At 50.5% G+C, this 23,543-nt stretch overlaps 1 protein-coding gene across 3 annotated transcripts in view; it reads right to left on the bottom strand.

Moving 5' to 3' along the window:
* Positions 1–3,605: 3,605 nt before the first annotated feature.
* The window catches only part of Ttc39a (tetratricopeptide repeat domain 39A), a 43,459-nt gene continuing 23,521 nt past the window's right edge, over positions 3,606–23,543 (bottom strand). For all 3 annotated transcript variants that reach the window (XM_026782081.1, XM_026782080.1, XM_005353575.3), the window contains exons 6-18: positions 22,607–22,671; positions 20,673–20,772; positions 19,918–19,983; positions 17,730–17,838; positions 17,286–17,353; positions 17,150–17,209; positions 15,613–15,774; positions 9,116–9,207; positions 7,405–7,525; positions 5,646–5,757; positions 5,176–5,290; positions 4,548–4,664; positions 3,606–4,231 (exon numbers count right to left, since the gene is read on the bottom strand). In XM_026782081.1, coding sequence (XP_026637882.1) covers positions 4,111–4,231; positions 4,548–4,664; positions 5,176–5,290; positions 5,646–5,757; positions 7,405–7,525; positions 9,116–9,207; positions 15,613–15,774; positions 17,150–17,209; positions 17,286–17,353; positions 17,730–17,838; positions 19,918–19,983; positions 20,673–20,772; positions 22,607–22,671 — 1,308 coding nt within the window. In that variant the 3' untranslated portion in view covers positions 3,606–4,110. The remainder of the gene's footprint in view (positions 4,232–4,547; positions 4,665–5,175; positions 5,291–5,645; positions 5,758–7,404; positions 7,526–9,115; positions 9,208–15,612; positions 15,775–17,149; positions 17,210–17,285; positions 17,354–17,729; positions 17,839–19,917; positions 19,984–20,672; positions 20,773–22,606; positions 22,672–23,543) is intronic.

Genomic DNA, 23,543 nt, shown 5'->3' with positions numbered 1-23,543 from the left:
TTTGGCCTCCCAAATGCTGGAATTATAGGCAGGAGGCTACCATACCCAACTAAAAAACAATTATAATTGGGACCCAGAGAGAGCGCAAGCAGCTGTTTATTTAGCATATATACACATATATGTACTTATATATTACTATATATTAAATTATTAAGTTTAAATAACATGTTAAATTTCCAGCATTCACTTCAGTCAGCTCACTGTTTCTGTAACTCCAGCTCCATGGTATCTAATGTCTTCCTACGTGTACTCGTGCAAGCCAACACAAGTACACAATAAAAGTGACGTCAAAATTTTATTAATCTTTGTGTGTGTGTGCATGCACACACGCATGAGTATTTGCTGGTAGAACCATCAGATACCCCTGGAGCTGGATGAACCTGAAGATGGTAGTGGGCCACATAACATGGCTGCTGGGAACTAAACTCTGGAAAAGGAGGAAGTGCTCTTAAACCTCTGATCTATCTCCCTAGACCTAAAAATTAATTCTTTTAAGGTTTGACTGTCTAGCAATATATACATCCCTTACTGTTCCTATTTCCTACTTAAACCGTCTCTAGCATATGTTGTAGCCTTGCCTTCCCAACTGTACAGGTGAATCTGAATTATCTGCCCAGATGGGGATCAGTTTCCTCCATCATGCCTCAATGACTTTCATGAACAAGTATGTGTGTGTGTGTAATTTATAGGTCAGAATCTTTTATTTTTTTTGAGCTCCAAGGATCCACCTCCCTTGTCTCCATGGTGCTCAATTACAGATGTGTACTTGTGTGTCTAGTTTGTTTTTGTTTTATTTTTTTACATGGATGCTAAGGACCTGAATTCATGTCTTCATATTTGTTAGCAAGTAACTTTACCCATTAAGCCTTCTTCAACCCCAACTATTTGGATGGTTCTTTTTGGCTTTGGTTTTTTGTTGTTGTTTTGTTGGTGTCTCATGGTGTCGTCCATGCCGTCCATTCTACATGTATTAACAAAGATTTCCAAAGCTGGAATTAGTTATCCAGTGCTGCTTCCATCTTTAGTTGTGCCAGGGCTCAGTGTGCGTCGGCCAACAGTTTAGCAAAGTAGGCTTTAGAATTCAGCTGCCTGGCTTCAAATCTTTTTGATAGCTGCATGATGGCTCTATAATCCTAGGCAAGTTATTTAGCCTATTTTAAGTTTTCTCATCTTGAAAGCAGCCAGTCCCTACCACATAGGCTACTTATCAGGATTACAACTAACAGATAGTGAGCACTTACTATTATTGTCTGTAGAATACAGGTTTTCTTTTGGTGGGCCTCTGGGGCCTGTCCTGGAACTTGCTCTGTGGACCAGGCTGGCTTTGAACTCAGAGATCCGCCTGTCTCTGCTTCCTGAGTGCTGGAATTACCATTACTCCCAGCTCAACAAAAACTGACCTGATTTTTCCCCCCGTTTCAATGATTGAGTTGAACTCAGTATGTAGCAGTGTAGCACATGTTCTTTATTTGTTTATTTATTTATTTATTTATTTGAGGCAGGGTTTCTCTGTAGACCAGGCTGGTCTTGAACTCAGAGATTCACCTGCCTCTGCCTCCTGAGTGCTAGGATTAAAGGCATGTGCCACTCTCTCCCAGCATGATTCTTAATCTTCCTGCTACCACCTGTCAAGCACTGGGATTACAGGTATGTGTCACCATGCCTAGCTGGATGGCCAGTATTGTGAAGTGTTCTTTACTGTGAAGGAAAACAGCCCTTCCCAGTTGCAAGGTGGTAGCTATGATGCCTCTAACTGAATGTCTGCTTATCAACTTAGTGACTGTAGGCTTCTAAAGAGCTCTGTCTCCCTTAACTGGCTTATGCACTGGAAACAATTATAGTTGCTCATTTAGGAATAAACTTTCAAGTTCCCAAATGAGGTTGGTTGTGGGTGTACACTGTTGGTCAGTACTGAACTGTTCACCTTATTCTAGAGAAGCTGTGCTAGCCCCAGCAGAATGGATGAGATGTTCCCATTTACCACTTGGATCAGAATCCACTCTTCTCAATTAACTGATTGTTATAAGGACATTAGGAAATTGTTGAAGAGGAAACTCTGAAAAGCTGTATAATTGAAATAAAAGATGAGATTATTGCCAGGCAGTGGTGGTGCATCCTAGCACTTGGGAGGCAGATGCAGGCGAATCGCTGAGTTCTGAGGACAGCCAGAGCTACACAGAGAAATCCTGTCTCAAACACCTCCCCCAAAAGAGAATTAAAGAACCTCAATAATTATAAGAGCAGTGGATTTATAGGTTCATTTGTTAAGTGGTCCCAGTGTGCTGAGACTTTTTGAAGGGCTCTTCTCATGTTGACAGTTCTTGCTGGGAATCTCCCACCTGGTCCTGAGCCAAACCTTTTAGGGGCCTCGCTTTGGTATCAGGTTGTGACTTTTTGCTGTGGATGGTGATTAGCTGTATTGGAAACACTTTCACTCTGACTCAAGAGATATGGAACCCTGCCAAGGTATGGGAGCGCTGATAAGGACCAGCCTACTGCCAACCACCCTGCAGACCATGCATCTGAGCTAGACGGCATTGCCAAGGGACCATTCAGGTCCTGTGCTTCCCTGGCAGCTGTTCATATGGGGCACAGCATTTGGATCACTTGCCCTCTGGACTAACCAGCTGTCACAGTCTCCTCCTAGGCAGAGGTGCTATGAAAGTCTGCTCTAGAGAAGATGTGACCCAGAAAGACTCAGGACATGGAGCAGCCTAGGATAGGATTCCACCTTCAAGCTTCCCTACTTGAGGACAGGATTTAGAAATCCGGTGTTCTTTTTCACAGATGAGCTCAGAGAGCTACAGGTGGATACAAGAAGCTTTCCATTAAACTCACTAGCCATACTGCAGCCAGGGCAGCTGAGGTAAATGTGGGCTAGTTAATGAAGCCCAGCAGGAGGAACACAGCAGCAGCAGCAGCAGCAGCATCTCTGGGTGTTGCAAGCAAGTCATCCTGACCTTTTAAAATGGAAACAAAAGCACTTGAAGCTCAGTCTGGTAAGCTGCTGTTTTACAAAGCGTGGTGGTGTCATGTGATGGGTGGCTTCAGTATACTGGCAGTCTCAAGGGCTCACACAACCGCTGCTCTAATCACCACCCCCCTCAACACTGCCAGGTTGGTTTCAGCATCTATGCTTTAGAAAAGAAGAGATTTGTAAAGGACTTGTTGTCTGGAAAGATCCTTTTGTGTAGTTCTGGAAAAAGCAGCACTAAGTATGAAAAGGGATCGTGAATAAAGGGTTTTGTTTGGCCTTTTCCTTATTAGACTCCCAAGGCTTAATGCTGAATCACTTCTGAGAACAGGGTCTACCGTCTCATTCTGGCTTCAGAGTCTCCAAGAGTGACCGAACTGATTCTCCCGTCTTTCATTTTTTTTCAATTAGAAGACAAAATCCAAATATGAAAATTCATTTTTATTTGTTTATTTATTTTTTTGTTTTTCGAGACAGGGTTTCTCTGTAGTTTTGGAGCCTGTCCTGGAACTAGCTCTTGTAGACCAGGCTGGTCTCGAACTCAAAGAGATCCGCCTGCCTCTGCCTCTGAGTGCTGGGATTAAAGGCGTGCGCCACCACCGCCCGAAAATTCATTTTTAAATGCTAGCAACTTAATTTGGTTGTTTTTTTTTTTCTAGACAGTTCTGGCTGTCCTGGAATTCGGTATTAGAACTTTGAAGCCAAAAGCTCAGATGCTAGGAACTCCCCCTGTGCTACAAAAAAGGTCTGAGACAACTGAGGTTTGAAAAGCAGTTTGGCCTTGGCAGCATGTAGAGATTTACTTCCGAGTGAAAACAGATTTACAGGCAATTTTTTGGTTTAGTTTTTTTTTTAAACGCCAACTATAATCCCATCAGTATATTCTAAAGAAATGTAAACTTCGTACATTTTCTTAAACATCACAGTGTAAAACAAGTACCCGTATGTGTGATAGAGGGCTCCACCTGCTCTGCCCTTGGCAAAGGCCTTGGCCAAACAGGTAAAATATTGTGTGCCATTCCACTGGAGCACCGGGTGGACCCCACAGAAAGGCAGCAGGAGGGGGATCTTTTGAAATGTTTCCAGGAGCTCTGTCCACCTAGCTGTGTGTTGTCTTCCAGCCCAGGAGCACAAAGCTACAAGGACACTGATGAAACCACAGAGCTGTTGCCATCTAGGGAAGACCTGGCCTGGAGTGTGGCTGCCTGGATTCGGAAATGTGTCCTTGACTCCATGGAGTAGTTCTTGTAGTTTTGTCTACAGGGAAGCAAAGGATCAGACACAAGAAGCTTGGCCATTCTGGGAAATTAGGTGAGACACCACCACCATTACCACCCTCATCCATACAAAATCTGAAACCTGAGCTTTTAGGACATTGAAGGGACTCAAGACGAAAAGCTGAGCCCTAGTGGTGTCATCTGCCACTACTGTCATGCCCTCTGGCCCATTCCTGGTCCCGTTGGTCCTTAATCAGGAGACTTGGGTGTATATGCCAGCTTTGTAGCCTCACTGCCGCCTGGACACCTGTTCTGAGGGGACACAGGTAGAAATATGGGGGCTGACCAAGCCTTACTTGGCAGAATCAAGGAGTTTGATGGCCTCTTCGTTTCTGCCTTGCTCCATGAACAGCAGGGCCAACTCCAGCAGGGCATTTGGAATCAAGTAGTGGTCATATTTAATCTTCTTTTCACTGCAGAAGAGAAGCAGACATCCTCAGGTCCTCTTCACTGCCTTCTCGGAACTTCATGTTCTTGGAAAAGCCGGATCCTGTCTTAGCCTCAAGCTCACCTCCCTGTTTGTCTCAGCCATGCTTTCCCCAGGTTGAATGACTTTAAACTGGGAAGCCTGTTCCCTATCTGGCACCCTCTGACCCATGCTCCACACTGCCCTGGAGACAAACTCCTTGCGCATCCTTTCCTAACTCCATCTGTGGGGTAGCCTTCCTCATAGTTCTCACCAGGCAGGGAAGGGCCTCACTGTGTGCCCTGTCTCCAGACACTCTCCACTTAAACTTTTCTCCTACCTGCTAAACTTCCAAATTTATGTTTTGGTCTCAAACTCCAAGTGCTGGAATTAGGTGTGCACCATAAACATCCAAATTAAATGTCAGCCCTCTAGGCCTCCGGTATCTCACTTCAGCACCTGTGTGGTGGACGAGTTGGCTGGAGTGTGGTGGGGGATGAGCAGCCAGAAGCACTTACCTGGCAGAGATGCTCCTGAAATTTTCCTCTGCCTCCTGGATGCGGCCCAGGTATTTCAGGCACAGGCCTTTCAGCAGTTTGACCAAGCAGTCGTCATCTGTTGAGTACTCATTCTCTGAGAACAGGGGTGTGGGGGAAGAAGGTAGGCTTGCTCACTTCTGCAACAGTTACTCAGGGAGCCCCTCTGTGGAACCCAGGACACAGGTGAATCAGACAGTTCACCTCAGGGGACTCACATCTGAGAAGAAAAGACAGATACTGAGATAATGGCTCCAGAGAGAGTTAGGAGTAACTGGAGGAATCTCAAGAGGAGGCCTGGACAAGGAAACAAGGGACACTTGCTTAGAGGAGCTAACACTGGTCTTCTAAGAGACTGGCTACTGGGATAGGGACAAGAAAGGACATTTTTGGCAGAGGAAACTTCAAGACCTGGCGTAGCCTGGCAAGTTCAAGAGCCTGAGGGTAATCACCTGGGCCCATAGCCAGCATCTCTTCAGCCTTGGTGATGACCTCGAGCATCTCGTCAGTGAGTTTCGGCTGCTTCCCAATCACAGCGTAGCCGTTCCAGATGTACATCATTTCCTGAGAGAGCGAGTGGGGTAAGTCAGTCCTGATCTCTGCCTCGGCAGGGCCTCAGTTTTCCCATCTGTCAAACAGGCAGCTCAGCTCAAAGGTCTGAGGCCTTACATCCCTGATCTTCCAGAGTCCAAGCCTATGGAGGTGTAAGGCTGAGGGCATTATGGAGGCAGCCCCACCAGGGATTTGTTACTGAGAGCTCCTGTATTCCATGAGGATTTCGGGTGGCCTGACTGCCAATAGGTTTCAGCTACCTTTCCTGCTGTAGCCACTATGGTTGCTATCATGCCCTCTCTATCCAAAGCAACCCTTCCTGAGGACTGGGCCATGCCCAAACTGTCCGGGAAGCCCTCTCTGCTCCAGCGGGCAGGACCTCCATACTGGAGGAAACTATTAAGCATCTCAAGACAGTGGAGCCTAAGACGGTCACTTCTCCTCAGCAGGAGTGGGCTCAAGGATGGCGGCCTCTCCCTGACTGACATTGAAAATGAAAATTTAATATCTGAGTTTCCTGTTAGAGTCACATTTCCTAAGTCATCAAGCCAGGTAATGGATATGAATGCATTTATATAAAATTGTTACACAGACTCTTGTTACAGTGCACATTTAGGTCAGTGTTAAGTTGCTCTGTGGTCTCAAGATAACTAACTGTAACTGTAAAGGCTCTAGGAGAAATCAGCAGTCTATATCCCGGTTTGGGCCTATCCCTCCCAGTGTACTCAATCATGGACCACTTTCTACATAAGTAGCATTTAAATTGTGGGTTAAGTCACATCTGTCCTTCCCATAATACCCTCTTCCTCATTCAATAGTAATAACTTTATTGTACATTTTAAACTATTTTTTTTTTTGTGACAAGGTCTCATGTATCCCAAGCTGGCCTCGAACTCACTATGTAGGTTGCTAACCCTCCCGCCTGCACCTTCCAAATGCTGGGCTTACAGTGTGTGCTACCGTAGTCACTCTGTAAAATACTTCAGAACTTCGAGGATACACTTAACACGTTCTAAACAGAACAAGTAGGGAAAGGTCAGCTTAGGAAGTATTTACACAAGTCACCAGTGGATTTTCACACCTCTGCAGGAGTTGGGCCAGGTGCCAATGGAGATGCTTTTTCACAGTAGAAGGCCCCTAAGCTTACACACCATTGTCCGGGGGAGCTGGGTCTACAGTTTGTCCAGCAAGCAGAGCAGGGCTCTCTACTCTTCTGGACTCAGCTTACCTGATGCCAGATAACTATGCGTGGAATTAGCCTAACAGTGGCCCTGAGTTCTAATCTTGAGGCTCCACCTGTGTGGGCTAGACAAGTTTAGCCTTCTCTCTACTGACCTGCTTTAAGCCTTACACCTCCTGCCCCCTGCCATGCAGGCTTTCTTCAGTCAAACATAACTAGCTGAAACGCTACCCTTGCCTCAGAAAAGGTTGATCTAATGAAGGCGACAGTAAATAGTGATTAGAATCCTGTCGCAGCAGAACCGTCACCCTAGGAACAAGACAGCCAGGTGATCCTTGCTGATGCTTGGGGCTGGAGTGTTGTCTAGTACCTAGGAGAGTGGTTCGTCCTGCCTCGAGCATCTGCATCCTGCTGGCCTGTCTTCCCACCCCTCTCCAGTCCATTCATCCACCTGCCCCAGAGGTTGTCTTCCTACTCACCAGAGCAGGGATCGGCAATGAGATGGGGTTGGGAGAGAGGTAGCGTCTGGACTTCCGGATGGCAAACTTCTCGGTGGGTAGAGATTTCCCAGCAATCTTGAGCTTCAAGCCTGGCACAGCCCTGAAAAAGAAACGGGGAAAGAAAGGCTAAGGGTTTGGCTCAGCAGACATGTTCAGTTCTCCAGCAGCAACAGGAGCAGGGGTATAGGGAGAACGGTGCAGGTCTCGAGCCTCAGTTTCCACACGGTGTGGTGAGGGAATTTAACCAAAAAGCATTTCAAGGTGTGAGCCAGCCTGTGGTTATGGTCTCATTTCACAGTCCCTGCATGGCCTAATTGCTTGCAAAGGCTCCAGAGCTGGCAGTGTGAGAATGTGCCTAGATATCCCTCAGGCCTGCCTCCTACTTATCTCCCCTCGACGCCCAGGCCTTCCTGGGAGGGTCCACAAAAGTCTAATCCCAGTTTCACAGGCAAGACAAACACCCGGGGAAAGGGAGGGATCTGCACAAACAGCTCAAACCCTTAATTAGCTCCAGCCTCCTGAGATAGGGCCTCAGCTGTTTCAAGGATAGAATAAAATGCACACAGCTAAGTATGCCTCGGCTGGAGCCTCACCCACGACCAGCTGCCTGGCCACTGGGTGTGGCTGGGATCTCAGACCAGGAGCCGTACGGGCCCAGGAAACAACTGGATGGGTGAGGCCACCCCAGATTCCTTGCTGCTTATTTATTGCAGAACCTCTCTGGGTCTGTTTTCCAATCTCAGACGCGTAGCTCATACCACCTCTCAAGCTTTCTGGGGGAATTCTGAGAGCTGGGACCACAGAGTTCGCTGCGCTGCGGGAGGCACTCTGCGGGTAAGTGCTCCCCAGCACTAACCAAGGTCTGCCTCATCTTCATGGAGCAAGGCTCTAGACTCCTTCCTCCAACTCCAGGCTGGCTTGCTAACATTGAATCTTCACAAAAGGCAAGTAAGTGATACAGAGAGCAATGAGAATAGCAGCACTCTGGGGACAGCCCTGTAGGCCCCAAGTTCTACTCCGGGATCTTCAGATACATTCCCAACTGAAAACTATACTGTTTGTTATCCCTATCCTAGGAATTGTCCATGGGGTCCCAGCTGGGAAGTAGATTTAGTTCTGGGCTGTGCTTCTGGGGCTCTAGCTAACTCTCCAGACCTCAGTCTGCAGGCTTATATGAGAATGTCCCGCATGGGCTCAGGCATTTGGGCTCCTGGTTCCCAGTTGGTGCTGTTTTGGGGGAGGTTTAGGAGGTGTGACCATGCTAGAGGAAGCATGTCACGGGGCGCAGGCTTCACCCTACCTGCAGCTTTGCTCTTGCTGCACCATCCTGGCGCTTGTCACCCTGCCACTCTCCCCTGTGCACCTCACACCTCACCCCTGCCATAATGGACTCACCCTCTGGAGACATAAGCCAAAATAAACTTCCTTCCATAAGTGACCTTGGTCGTGATATTTCATCAGGCATCAGAAGGGACTAATATAGTGTCTCCATCTGTCCTAGTGACCAGATGAAAGAGATGAGTGCTAGAAGCTTCTGACAAAACACATTCACAGGGTTCTAGCCAGCAGCGACACTGGCATGGAGTGGTGGCTGGAGAGGAGGAGCTGGGAGTGCCTCTCCTATCACTACAGAGCCTGACTGATCTGCTAACAGGAAGGCCTGCAACAGGAGCACCGTGGTGGGGCCAACCTGAATAACTCCACCTCGTCATCCCCGAATGGCTTGTAGTCTTCCTTCCCAAACATGCTGAGGTAGGCAGCCTTCATGTAGATGTAGGTGGCCTGTGGGAGACAGCAGCAGGAAGATAAAGCAACCCTCCCTCTGATCACAAGTACCATGGCTGGCCCTCACTGGGGTCCAGAGGAGAGATGTATGGTCACCAAGTCCCCAGGGGAGGTCGCTGAAGCAGCCGAGGAATTGTGAGTTGTGGCTCGCCCCCTAACTCCATCAAGAGAAAGACCTGACCCATGCAGGCCTGTTGAGACAGGGAAGAGGTGGGGTGAGCACGGAGGGGTGCTGCTGGGAAGTGGTGACCACAGGTGCCCTTGAAGGATGATGGGAAGATCCACAGACTCATAGGTACCCATCTGAGTGGCATGCACAGGACTCAGATGGCTTGCAGTAGGGGCTTTCTATGTCAGAAGAGTGAACAGGGCCCTGGTAGGGCTCAGTGGGAGACCTGCGTTGCTCACTTTTACACCTTCCCCTCAATCTAGCCTAAAGAATGTGTCTAGAAGGACCCTGCCTGCTAGATCCAAAGGCCACCTGATGGGACGTGGGGAGCTCTGCTTGAACTGCAGGCATCTGCACACAGCAGCACAATCAAGGCTCTGGGGTGAGGGTTAGAGGCGTTCGGTTCTGTGCTGCCCTCAAGTGGCCAAGTTTGGAAAAACCTGCCTCCTAGGGCAACTGCCAAGGAAAATACTTGCCAAAGGCCTCCAGTAGTGCATGGAGAAGGAGAGGGAATCCTGGAATCTCCTCCCGCACCATCCATGCTGGAACACAGAGGTGACCAACCCTTCAAACGGCATCCAAGCTGGTCTTTGTGGGTGTATAATGGAGTCTCCTCATGGAACCTTGAACGTGTCACTCATCCTCCATCTGCCCCTGACATTCCAGGGACGGTCCCTCTTGTCTAGCCTTTTCCTTTTAGATTGAATACCTAAGATGGCGTCTAAATATAATAAAGAAATGGCGTTGGTACATATGTTCCAGTCTAGCCAGTGTCATAAGCAATGGAGAGTCCACAGCTTTCTCACTGGGGTGCAGCCCCAAATACAGCTTACTCAGGGTTTTGAGCTAAGAATTTAAAGATGACAGAAGTCCTCTCCTTATGAAATAACCAGGTAAAAAACCTTGTGATGTCTGGGGGAAAAAAAACTTAAAAAGGTTTGTCTCACTGGGTGGTGGTGGTGCACATCTTTAATCCCAGCACCCAGGAGGCAGAGGTAGGCGATCTCTGAGTTTGAGGCCATTCAAGATTTCCAGGACAGCTAGAGCTACACTGAGAAGCCCTGTCTCAAAAAAAAAAAAAAAAGTTAGGTGATGCATGTTTCTGACATGGTGGGCAAGTACATCATGAGTTCAAGTTCATCCTTCCCTTCATTGTAAGTTTGAGGCCAGCCTGAACTAAGTGAGACCTTACACACACACACACACACACACACACACACACGGATAAACAGGGAACAGATTCCACTAGTTGTCCTCTGACCACACACATCCCGGCACACACACCCACAGTCACACACAATAATAATCAACAAAATACAAAACAGTTCTCAAAACAAGAGGTACAGGGGCTGGAGAGATGGCTCAGAGGTTAAGAGCATTGTCTGTTCTTCCAGAGGTCCTGAGTTCAATTCCCAGCAACCACATGGTGGCTCACAACCATCTGTAATGAGGTCTGGTGCCCTCTTCTGGCCTGCAGGCAAACACACAGGCAGAATGCTGTACTTATAATAAATAAGTCTTGAAAAAGAGAGGTACAAATAGACAATAAATAAATGGGAAAATGTTCAATATCCTTAGCCATAATGGAAATGCAAATCAAAGCTACATTCAAGAAAAGCAATGACAACAAATGCTGGAGAGAATGTGGGGAAGAGGAGCCCCTGCAGACGGCTGTTAAGAGTGTAAATTGGTGCAAAGCAGTGTGGAAATCGGTACGGTTATCCTTCAGAGATGAAAATAGAGCTTTTGTATGATTGAGCGATACACATCTAAAGGAGTAAGCTTCAACGGCTACCCCACTCTCTGCAGTGGTCTATCCTGGCCTCTTAGTGTCAAGCCCCAGCTGCTGTTGGTGACTCCCTCGTGCCTTCAAACCCAGTACCATCCGGTGACATTATCAAGTTCAGCTGCAAGTGCAAGGGACAAACTTGGTGGCCTCTGGAGCACCGCCCGTGTGTGCTGACTGAAGAAACACTTCCCAGAAGGCTTCACCTCACGGATGCTGTCTCTTCTTAATCACCGCTGTTTCTTAGCTGCAGCTGACCAGCATCAATTGTCGCGGTAAAGCGGTTTCCCTTCAGTGATTCTGGTCTTACTCATCATCACTGATTCTCTGGCCCCAGCTAACCAGAACCACAGATTCTCAACTCAACAGATGGTCCTAATAGTCTTTAAGTGGCCTTAAACTTCCCTTTGGAACTTCATAAACCAGGCCTCCATCATCTATGTTACTCTAAATTCTTACCTTCCCGGTGCCCACAGAACAGCTCACCAAGCTTTGAACATTCAGTGGCTTTTCTAGCCCCAAATTCCAAAGTCCTTCCACAATTCTCCCAAAAGCATGGTCAGGTCTGTCATAGCAATACCCCATGATCCTGATACCAATTTGTCTTAGTTAGGGTTACTACTGCTGTAATGAAACACTGTGACCAAAAGCAACTTGGGGAGGAAAGGGTTTATTTCACCCACACTTCCATATAACGCTTCATCACAGAAAGCAACAAGGGCAGGAACTCAAACAGGGCAGGAGCCTGGCAGCAGGAGCTAATAGAGACCATGGAGAGGTGCTGCTTACTGGCTTGAACATCACTACTTACTCTCCAGAACCACCAACCCAAGGTGGCACCACTAACAAGGGGCTGGGCCCTCCCACATCAATCACTAATTTAAAAAAAAATGCCCTACAGGCTTGCCTACAGCCTGATCTTATGGAGGCATTTTCTCAATTGAAGTTCCCTCCTCTCAGATGACACTAACTTAGGTCAAGTTGACATAAAAACTAGCCAAGACAGAGACCCCATCTCAAAACAAAACAAGAAAAAAAAAAAGAAATAGGGCTGAAGAAGACTCAGTGGGTAAAGTGCTAGCTGCAGAAGTCTGAGGTCCTGAGTTCAAATCCCAGTACTCACATAAAGCCAGGTGTTGTTGCAAGTGTCTAACCCAGGTGTCTGGGATGGGAAGTGTGGCAGAGGGCACAGGGCAGACACAAGAAGATCCCTAGAGCCCACTGGCCAGCCCACCCAGCCGAAATGGTAAGGTTCATGTTCAGTGGACAGACATCAACTCAAAAGATAAGGTGTAAGGCGATAGAGAATGATTGGGAACCAACATCTGGCCTCCCTAATATGTGCTCTGACACACAAGCACAAATGAGCTACTGAGCAATAACTGCTGTATATGAAAGATAACTAATATGTGCCTCATATATTCAGGGGGAACACACAGCCCATAGGTCATGTGAGGGGACAAGGGGACAGACACAGATGGAAACCGCTGAGCCATAGGAGGCGCTAACCAAGGATGCTGGACAAGACTTTAACCCAGCCATCGCTCTGCCCCAGACCAGAGGGGCTCCGTCCTGCAGCCCACTGCAGCCTGAGCAGTCCTCCTTCAAGACACACGTGACCCAGCCTTGACTGCACAGCAGCATTGTCCCTGACAGAGGACTTCTATCCACTGGAAGCCAACACGAAACATCTGTGTGCTTCATGTCTCTAGAGGATGAGCCCTCAGTGGGGTCTTTGCTTTGTCCCCTCTGGATCCAGGGCCTAGGCTAGGGCCTGGCACCGAGAGTGCCCAGCAAGCACGGACATTCAAGGCCCTGTATGCCAGACCCCCTCAAGGACCCCCTCAGACCTTCCATGACGGGCCCCAGACACCTCTGCAGGATCACCTAATACTGTTTCTTCTCCATCCTGCTACAGCCCTCCGGGGCCTTTGCCTGTGGAGACATTTTCTTAGAGGAAAGAGCTCCCTCACCCTCGCTGTCCGACCAGCAGTCAGGCTGGGGTATACAGTGACATGTGCATAACAAGTCATCCAAGGACAGGGTGGGGGCACAGTCCCCTTCCTGATGTGAGTCCCTTCTCCCCGGGGTCAGCTGTTTACCCTCTAATTCCACAAGTGTTTCCCTCACTGGAGGAGGAAACCCAGGCTGTGCCAGGGAGACAGGGCCCATCTTTGAGCCTCCAGCAGCTGCCAGCGGAGGGAGGATCACGCCTCCAGCACCCCTCGCCGCTCCCACAGCAAAGCCCCCCCCCCCCCAGTGAACACAGAACCCTGGCAGTGTCCTCATCCCCAGCCCTTGTTTCTTGCCCTCTCCCTTTCTCTTTTCCCTAAATCCTCCTCCCTGACTCAGCCCAGAGGTTTTGCCTTCCTGAATCAGCCCTTTTTCGCCTTGGTGGCTCTTCCAGGACTACTGGGCTCCCTGCCTCTGCCTTCGAGGACTGAGCTGTGCCACACCAGATTGCTACCATCTTAGCCCTAGGCTGCAAGCTCTGGGCAAACTCAAGGTCTCTGCAGGGTGAACTTTCAGTGACCCCAGCAGAGGAGGAGCTGAGTATAGGAGGTGGCATATACGGGCAACGTCCACAGGCAAATCGATCCCTAGAGTTGGAAGCTGACAGATGCCGTGGCGATCTGGTGCTGGAGAGCAGGAAGGGATCAGGCCCCAAAACTGATGCCTTTTTAACCTATCTGAGGAAGGGAACTGCAGACAGAGGAAAACTCACTGCCCCAAAGTCATACAGAGAGGTAGGTGTTCCTCACAGCAGACTTGTCATGCCCAGGAAGTCTGGCCTGCCCTCACTGTGGCTGTGTGGCCTCACCAGGCCTCCTTGTCCCCGTGTGGGTGGACCCTGCTGCCTGCCTCATGCCACAGGAAAGATTCTGCAGTCATATTTAATTCGGAAAGGTTCCTTAAGGCTTTGTTCTTGTTGGGAGTGGGGACAATGAGGAATGGATGTGGCCCAGAGTTAGGCCCTAAGAATGGACCTTCAATAGCAGGAAGGCCTCAAGGCAAACCCTCTGCTCAGAAGGAAGTGAGCAGTTAGGAGAAAAGCAGCTCCCCGTGAATGACCCCAAATCCACTGTGTACCCCCAAAACAGAGTTGGTCCCTTCTACCTTAGGGGGTACGGTGAAAAAGGAAGACAAACGCTAGAGACACAGGGATTACTGGGGAACCTGCTTCCTCGGAGCTCCGTCAGCCCCAGGATTTCACTTCAGCTTGGTCTTGGTGCCCAGTAAAGCCCAGAAGAGCCACAGGCATGCACAGGCAGAGTGAGAGAGAGAGAGGAGATGCAGGTGACCACTGGGTCTCATGATGTGTGTCAGGGCAGAGCTGCTCTAACAACCACCTGCAGTTCAAGTGGCTTCAAAGGTCCTGGAGGATGCTAGGGTTGATTAGCAATGTCTGCCATGGACAAGGGAGAGAGTCACAGGGGTAGGTGTGCTGTGTAGCAGGAGGGACACTGCAGACACTCGCTTCAGAGCTCTGCACTGCCCTCACTGTTGCAGGCACAGCGCTGGCACTGTCTGTACTGACTCTAAGTCTGGCTGTCTGTGTTGGGCAGATAGATGCCTTGTTTGTTTTATTTTGCCTCCGTGGCAGATCTGTAATATTATAACTTCCTCCCCACCTTTTTCTCTCACCCCTTCCAGTCACACCGCCTCGTTCTTCTTCTGAACACACACTTCTCCCTCTCCCTCCCGCTCTCTGGAGGGAACCTTCTCCCCCGCTCCAGATGCTGACCCAGATCTATGAGGCTTAACGACGGGCTCTGGTGGAAACTAAGAGGGAGATGTAATTTGGGGGCAACCCCTGGCCACCTTGCCTGTCATGTGAAGAGAAGCTGCCTGAAACACAGCCGTCAGAGGAGAGAACCCAACTGCAGGTGGGGTGGCTAAGCAGGATGATACAGTTTGAATCCCTGGCGTCGGGTGAGGCCCAGTCACTTGAATTATACAAGCCGCTGGTGTTTTAGATCTGTTTGATTCCAGCAACCACCAGACCCACTGGGGCTATGTGATTAAACATAAATAAAATGTAACCATTCAGTGTCTCGGCTGTGCTGGACACCTCCCATGTGTCCTTGTGGCTGGCATGCTCGCCATTGCCAAAGGAAAAAAATCCCTGCCGTAGTAGGCAATTCTGTTGGACAGTACGTGCTTAGACAGGTGACCACACAGCTATACGGACACAGTAGAATTGAAGGGATAGAGTAGCTCGGTGACGAGGAGGATGCTTAGAATGATGGACAGGGCCCAGATTCAGTGCCCAGCACCCAGTCAGCCTCTCTGCTTGGCCCAGCTTTCAGCTCCTCCCAACCCTGAGTCCTCCTCAAACATTTGCTTCCATTTAGAACCCAGCAGACACATCCGTGCTCGGTCGGGGATCTGGCCCATCTGGGTGACCCCTGGCCACCCAACGCCCTGACCCACAGTGTCAGCCCACCTTGGACCAGGAGTTCTCCTTGCTCAGCAGGTCGGCGTAGAAGTAGGCCATCTTCCACTGGCCCTTGTAGGTGAAGCACCACATAAGCTCCCAGTAGCACATGTGGTGAAACTGCTTCCAGTGCTGCTGGGCCTCACAGCATTCCTCGAACCGCCGGATGGCCTGTGAGCAGCTGCGGGTCAGCCTACTGAGAGTCTGCCGGGCCCCAACACCCTCTGCCCCCCTTAACTCCACAGCAGGGAGTCCTCCCCCAAGGCATGATGGTCCTGAACTGGGCCGGGTCAAGACGGAGTCTGGGAAGCCAGGGAACCTCGGCTTCCTGTCCTGGTTTCTGACTGTAGGGATTTGGTCACGAAATGAAAGCATGGAACAGAGCGCATTGGTGTGTGTTGGGGGGGCAGATAGGGCGCACAAGGTGTTAATACTGCAATGTTTGCATTGGTGTGTGTTGGGGGCGGGGAGGGGGGCAGATAGGGCAGGGCGCACAAGGTGTTAATACTGCAATGTTTGCATTGGTGTGTGTTGGGGGGCGGAGGGGGGCGGAGGGGGCGGATAGGGCAGGGTGCACAAGGTGTTAATACTGCAATGTTTGCATTGGTGTGCTCATGTCGATGGATGTAGAGGCGGCCAAGGGTCAACCTCGTGTCTTTCCTCAGAAGCTGTCATCTTAGGGTTTCTCTGGAACCTGGGGCTCCCCAGTTATGCTAAGCTGGCTGGCTAGCAAACCTCGGGGATCCATTGCTTCCCCCACTCCCGTCCCCAGGACTGGGATTATAAGCACAGGTCGCCATGTCTGACTTTTTCACATGGGTGCTGGGGACTAAACTCAGGTCGCCTCTTCCTGTGCCATCTACCCAGCCCCAGAGAGTGTCAATATTATACTGATATAATAGTCTGTGCCTCAGCTGGGCGGTGGTGGCGCACGCCTTTGATCCCAGCACTCGGGAGGCAGAGGCAGGCGGATCTCTGTGAGTTTGAGGCCAGCCTGGTCTACAAGAGCTAGTGCCAGGACAGACTCCAAAGCTACAGAGAAACCCTGTCTCAAAAAAAAAAAAAAAAAAAAAAAAAAAAAAGTCTGTGCCTCAGAGAGAACGCCCAAGGCTCTAGTGGTTTCCATGGTTACCCCCACCTGGGGATTTACCCTGGCAGGGCTAGCAGGAGGCTTCGCGGACCCTACAATGTAGTCCTCGGCATTGGCGTAGTGCCCTGGACTTGGCCCTGACTGTGACTTCCCTGTCTAGTGTCTTCTGTGGTTCTTTCCCCTCCGACATCACTACCCTCACCCACATTCACCTCATCCAGCCTAGTCACCATGCCCCAGACAGCTTTTCCTGACTAGGAATGCTACAAGCCCGCATCTCTCTATCAAAAGCCTACAGCACAACGCCACCCCCTCCATCTCCCCAGACCACCCCAGTCAGGAGTGCTCCTCCCAGCCCTGCTCTTTCATGGGGTCCCCCTACCCCCGAGAATGCTCCTATGTGTCTAACTTCTCGCTGGGCTGGAGGCCCTCGCAGGAGGCCTCCACATCACTCACAGCATCAATATTTCCTTTGATAGCTTCAATCCGCCCGGCAAAGAACAGGAAGATGGCACCCTGCAATGACAGTCGTGAGGATGGAGTGTCCACCGGGTACAGGTGGGATGGGGCGACCAGCGGAGGTTGGTCTCACCTTGGGGTATCGGTTCAGGTAGGGCTTCAACAGCTTCTCTGCTTCCTCGATGTTGACATTTCCAGTACCTGTGGGTGGCAGGGAGGTGCGCTGCTCAGGTTCCCACTGCAGGGGCCTGCGCTCCTCCTAGCAACCTGCCATGGCCTTCTTGGGGCCTCCGTCTTCCCTCTGTGAAATGGCACGATTTTCCCTATCTCCAGGGTGACAGGGTAACAGGGTGACTGTCCAGGTGCATCACAGGCTCACTATAACCTCGGGGCCATTTCTGAGTCTACAGCTGTCATCTTCACACCTTCCACAAGGTGGCACAATCACCCTCATTTCACAGACAGGCCAGGAGCAGCAGGCCCGGTGGACCTGGTTCTGCCCAGTCCTGGGTGCCTGAGCAGGGTCAGCCTTTCTCGCACCCAGGAGCCCGCCACCCGGGCGCACCGGGTCTCCTACCAAGCACGAAGGTGAGGAAGGTGTGGTAACACAGCAGGAGCATGACACACAGCACTGCGCGGAAGCTGTGCCCTGTCGCGCCCTCCTCCAGCTGCAGCAGCCCGTAGTCCTGGGAGGGACAAAAAGACAGGCTGGGGTTCCCAGAGAGTCACGGGGTCCAGGTGGGCAGTTACGAGCGAGTCTCTGCAGTTTTGAGAGAGTCTGTTCTCCGGAGCCAGGAGCGGTGGCACCAGAATGGTGACCCTGAGTCAAGGGCTGCCCTCCCCCCAATCTCTCCATCTGCACCTACTCTTGACCCTGTCAAGGGCATGAAAGCCAACAGTGCAGTCTGCTTGGGAAGAGGAATGACCTGGCAACAATGACCCTAACTGCAAGTTGGTGCGGATGGCGCTGAGAAGCCTGAGGCCCAGAAAAGCTTCCTGGGGGAGAAGGTTCCAGAACCTCACTGGGACCAGCACCAACCTGTGTGTGTAGTCTCTGCTCCCGTCTACCTTCCTCAGTATCCATGCCCTTTCTCAAATACAGGCCTGGAGTGCCTCAAACCCTCCACAGCTGCCCTGGTTTGGAGCAGGCTCCACCCAAGCTGCAGCTGTGGGTGAAGGTGGACCTTCCTTCCTCAGCCTTCCTTCCTGAGACCACCAATCCAACTGCCCGCTCCAGGGAGCAACCCACCAGCCCCTGGAGCCGCCAGCTGTGGACCCCAGACAGGGGACGTCCCAGGGCCAAGCATGGGCCTTATGGGGCCCTGAGCCTTGAGGCCTGTTCCCCTCCTTTGTGCTCCGTCCTTTTGATGATGCCCTGGGAAAGCCCCCACACACCTCAGCCTTCACCCACAAAGGGAAGCAGCACACTCAGCCGTGGCCAACCCCTCATCTATTTCTGATGACTTATGTGACTCTCTTTAGGTTTGTTTGCTGAGACAGGGTCTCGCCATGTATCGCTAACTGTCCTAAAACCCACCATATAGACCAGGTTTTGAACTCAGAGATCCTCCTGCCTCTGCCTCCGCACCCTGAGTGCTGAGGACCATCACGCCTGGCTCTCTATAGCACTCTTAATGCTTTTTTCATGATTAACAAAGATAGATTTGCCGGGCAGTGGTGGCGCACGCCTTTGATCCCAGCACTCAGGAGGCAGAGGCAGGTGGATCTCTGTGAGTTTGAGGCCAGCGTGGTCTACAGAGCTAGTTCCAGGACAGCCAGGGCTACATAGAGAAACCCTGTCTTAAAAAACAAACAAACAAAGCAAAGATGGATTTTGTGTAATAACATTTCCTTTTTAAAATGATGTCATTGGGCTGGAGAGATGGCTCAGAGGTTGGGAGCACTGGCTGCTCTTCCAGAGGTCCTGAGTTCAATTCCCAGCAACTACATACATGGTGGCTCACAACCACCTAGAATGAGATCTGGCATACATGCAGGCAGAACACTACATACATATAAATAAATAAATCTTAAAAAAATAAAAATTATGTCATTTTGGGAGAAATAACAGGTAAACCAAAAAGCAGTGGTTCATATACGTGTCGGGTATCAGGGAGGGCCACGGAGGACACACACATCAGGACAAGGTGAAGCCTCTTATGTTCACAGAAAGGGGACTCATGAGAGAAAGGGAATTAATTGTCTAGGGCCACAGGGAGGAGGGAAGGAGGTGGGGTTGTTTCATGTCTTCCTGGACAGTGTTCCTTCTACCCCACTGGTGACCTGCTCAAGGGGACCTCCTCGGTCTGTTCCCTCCAGCCCCTGCTGGAGTGCAAGGCCTCGGCCTCAGTGAATCCCCTGGTTCCTCTCAAGGTACAGGGCTCTCTGAACACTCACAGATGAAATAGGGGCACCAAAAGATGACCCTGGACGAAAGGACTGGCTCAAGGCCTTGAAGTGAGCAGGTGACCAAGTGGGGGAGAAGACCAGGATCCTGATACAAGTCACGGTAGGATGGGATGGTGTGGCCTCTGATCCCTCCAGGGCTGTCCTCACATCTACCCTCTATCCTGCGCGGGACTGGGAGAGACCTGTGGCCTCAGAAGTCCTGAGAGAAGGCTGAGGCTCAGAGAGGTCTAGACTCTCCCCAGAGGGAGCTAAGCCAGGATTGGCACCAGGCCCCATGATCCCTCAGCCCTACTATGTCAAGCCCAGCTCCAGCCCTGGACTGGGCAGACAGAGGGCACCCAAAGGCTGGCAGTTACCTTGTTTCCTGAAAACCCAACGAACTCCAGCAGCCTCAGGATCCTGGTGGGAAGCATGGACAGCGTCTGTGGGATCAGAGGCAGTGGGTGTGTGGAGGGCAGCCTAGGGAAAGTCAGAGGGCCCCACCCATGACTTGACCGTTACCCAGGCAACAGACTGGCCACCTCTCCCAGACCTGTACCAGCCTTTGCACCATCTCCCAGGATCAGCTCCTTTCTCCACAAGCAGGCTCAGCATTTCCATGTGGCTCCAACCCAGCCCCTGCTGCTCCTCTGCCTGGAACACCCTTCCCTGCCTGGAACTCTGGGAGGATCTAAGAGTCAGCTCAAAGCTCATCTCCCTCCCATAGAGATCTCTCCAGTGGCCCCAAAGAGAACTTAGATCCCTGTCCCCTGTGGGTTACAGCTGTTTTCAGGTCTCTCCTTTCTGACCCCTGGTAATGTTTAACAGCCACCCGTCCAGGGCAGAAGCAGTCTGAGTTTCTGGGTTGCCAATGTCTATAGCTATAGTTCCCCCACTCGGGGGTTCAAGCTGCCAAGTAGGCACACCGATGCACTCTTAGACTCTCTAGAGATGTCACCCTCTATGACACCCCAGTTTGAAACCCTGTTAATATTTAAGAATCATTTCTAGGTTCCATGCCTAGCACACAGCCAGGCACAGTGGCACACAGGGCTAACCTTGTGTGAGACAAGGCCATGCAGGGGAGCTGCATCTGGCCCAGGCACTAAAGAAATGAGGGGTTCCCACTCACCAGGTTGAAGGCTCCCACACCAAGCTTCACCCCTCCTTCAAAGTGACTATGGCTCTCTCCCTTGCAGTATTGCGAGGACTGGACGAGGCTATCCAGCTCCCTGTGGGAAGGAAGGGTGGGGCTGAGTCATATCCCTAGGTCTCCCTCACAGGGTGAGCTCAGAACTCAGAGAGCTGATACTCAGTGAATTTCCATTGTTCCAGCAGTCACCTCCAGCTCTCTGTGCCAGGCACTAGAGGGCAGCAGAGAGCACAGTAACACACACACACACACACACACACACACACACACACACACACACACCCCGCTCTGTCCCCACCAATCACTTGAAAGGAGGAGAAGGCTGTATCTGGACTTAGTCTGGGGATAAAGAGGGTTTCTCCAATGGTATTTAAGTAGAGAGGTGAGATGTAAGCTAGAACCTGGGTGGAGACAGATGATCTAGAACCTGGGAGGGGACATGTGAGCTTAGAACCTGGGAGTTGAGTTGGAACTAGCCCCGTGCAAACTGTTCTGACAGAAGCATGTCAGAAGGCTGTGGGGCACAGACGAGTTTGGCATATTTGAAGAGCCTAGAGCAGGCCTACCGGTCTTCAGCAGAGTGATGTGGGAGGGGCAGCAAAGATGGGGCAGGGGAGCTCACGGGCTGAATGGACCCAGGGCTCCACTCTGTAAGCGAGAGGGGCCTCTGGAGTTGGGAGGGGTGGCCTGACCAGGTGTGTGCTCTGCTGTCACCATTCTGGAAGCTGGCAGGACATTGGGGGGGACTGAAGCACTTGTCTAGCTGTCCCTGAATAATCTAGCACAGGCCTTTAGGTGTCCTGTGCAGGGGGCAGTCACCCTGGTCAGGGAGAAAAGACAGCAAGTGTTCTCAAAAGTGTAATGGGAAATAAGTTCTAACATATAACTCAGGGGAGGGAGGGCGGGGTTCTCTGAGCTTTATCTTATTTCCAACTTGTAGATAAGGGACTGCAGCACCACACCGGGTAAAAGGGCTCCGGACTAAGTCTTCAGGCTTTTAGCCATTAGTACAGCTGTCCCCGGCCCAGAGAACTTTTGTCAGGGACCCAGACATAGTGTGGAAATGATTCTGGCACAAAAGGAACTATTAGAAGGTGTGGCTTTGTTGACAGAGTAGGTATGGCCTTGTTGTAGGAAGTGTGTCATTGTGGGAGGAGCTTTGAGGTCTCACATATGCTCAAGCCACACCCACTTCCTGTTGCCTCCAGGTAAAAATGTAGGACCCTTATCTCTTACTCCAGCACCAAGTCTACCAGCTCACCACCACGTCACACCATGATGATACTGAACTAAACCTCTGAAAATGTAAGCTACTGCAATTAAATGTTTTCCTTTATAAAGAGTTGCCATGGTCATGGTGTCTCTTCACAGCAACAGAAACCCTAAGACAGGGAGCATGCATCTATGTGTATGTGTGTCTATGTCTGTACACACACATGCCATTCCTGTATGTTAAAAAAAAAAAAGGTCAAGGAAGAAACCAGGTGGTGGTGGTGTGTGTCTTTAATCCCAGCACTCGGGAGGCAGAGGCAGGCAGACCTGTGTGAGTTCGAGGCCAGCCTGGTCTACAAGAGCTAGTTCTAGCACAGGCTCCAAAGCTACAGAGAAACCTTGTCTTGAAAAAAAAAAAAGCTGCTGTTCCTTAAAGTCCTCTGTCCATCTGCCCCCTGCCCACCAGCACAGGCTGTTTGTGCAGACCCTGGGTCAGTTTCTTCCCCAGCAGACAAGACATTCAAGAAGCCAAACACACAAGTATAGCCAGAAAACCAGGAGAACATTGTTCCAGAAAATGGAGATTCCGGGGAGGTACAGAAATCTGTCTGAGTTCTCAGTTTTCTAGACTTTGGGCCTCCCACAATGCAGTCTGAGGGGACGGGTAATAGAGTCCTTGACCCCAGGCTGGACCCACTTACTTGTAGGTCTGGTAGCTGTTTCGAACTTTGATGCCACCCTTGATGAAGCTCACCATGTTCTCGTCCTGTGGTGGGGAGAGACGAAGGGAACTAAGTCCAAGGCAGGTAACTGTAGGCTGCAGGGTCACACACGGCTGTGGGCCTTGACAGCCTTCCACCCTGTGAAGCGGGAGTGGTCAGCGGTCACCCAGAGCAGGCTGCCACAACCTCCCTTCTCAGACAGACAGACAGACAGACAGACAGACAGACAGACACATACACACACACACACACACACACAGTCAACTGCGTGCCCCTCTGGGTAGAAGGACCATGCCAGATAAGGAAGGTTGCTCACTTTTGGAACATCAAAGGTAATTACTGTAAAGAATTATTTAAAGTCCCAGCAATCCCCAGCCTGTCTGGTGCCCAGTCCTGGGTGTCCCCTCAGAAATGAATGGACGCGGGATAAAAGGCATTATCTGGAATGTCCACAGCATCAGTGTCCATGAAACCAAAACCAAATGCAACCAAGGCTCACCATGGAAGCTAGGTAAAACAAAGCATGTTTACATAAGAGACATTATCCAGTCACTCAAAGATGGAGAACCCACGCTCCACACACCTGGAAGCCCCTGTGACACAAGAGCAGCTAAAGCAACAATATGCTGTTTAGACACAAAAACGGGATCACCAGTGCAGGGTCGATGAGGAAGGAGATGGCTTCTGCGGGAAGGAGCCTGGGACAGTGTCAGGGGTGGAGGGATGAGTCTTGCTATGTAGGCTCAGCCTCCAGCAGAATCAGGGTATGTGTGATAATAATATATAATAAAGTCCAAATAAAATAAAATGCCATTCTTGTCCTAGTGAGTCCTAAACTGAGGATTAGGATCAGTTCAACTCTGTCATCTGAGAGCCAAAAAGATTTTAAAACCTAAGGATACCTGCCTGCTGCGCA

Source organism: Microtus ochrogaster, chromosome 10 (genome assembly GCF_000317375.1).
Source record: "Microtus ochrogaster isolate Prairie Vole_2 chromosome 10, MicOch1.0, whole genome shotgun sequence".
Classification (NCBI taxonomy): domain Eukaryota; kingdom Metazoa; phylum Chordata; class Mammalia; order Rodentia; family Cricetidae; genus Microtus; species Microtus ochrogaster.
Note: the sequence above shows the minus strand (reverse complement) of the source record. Positions and strands in the feature narration are given on the sequence as shown.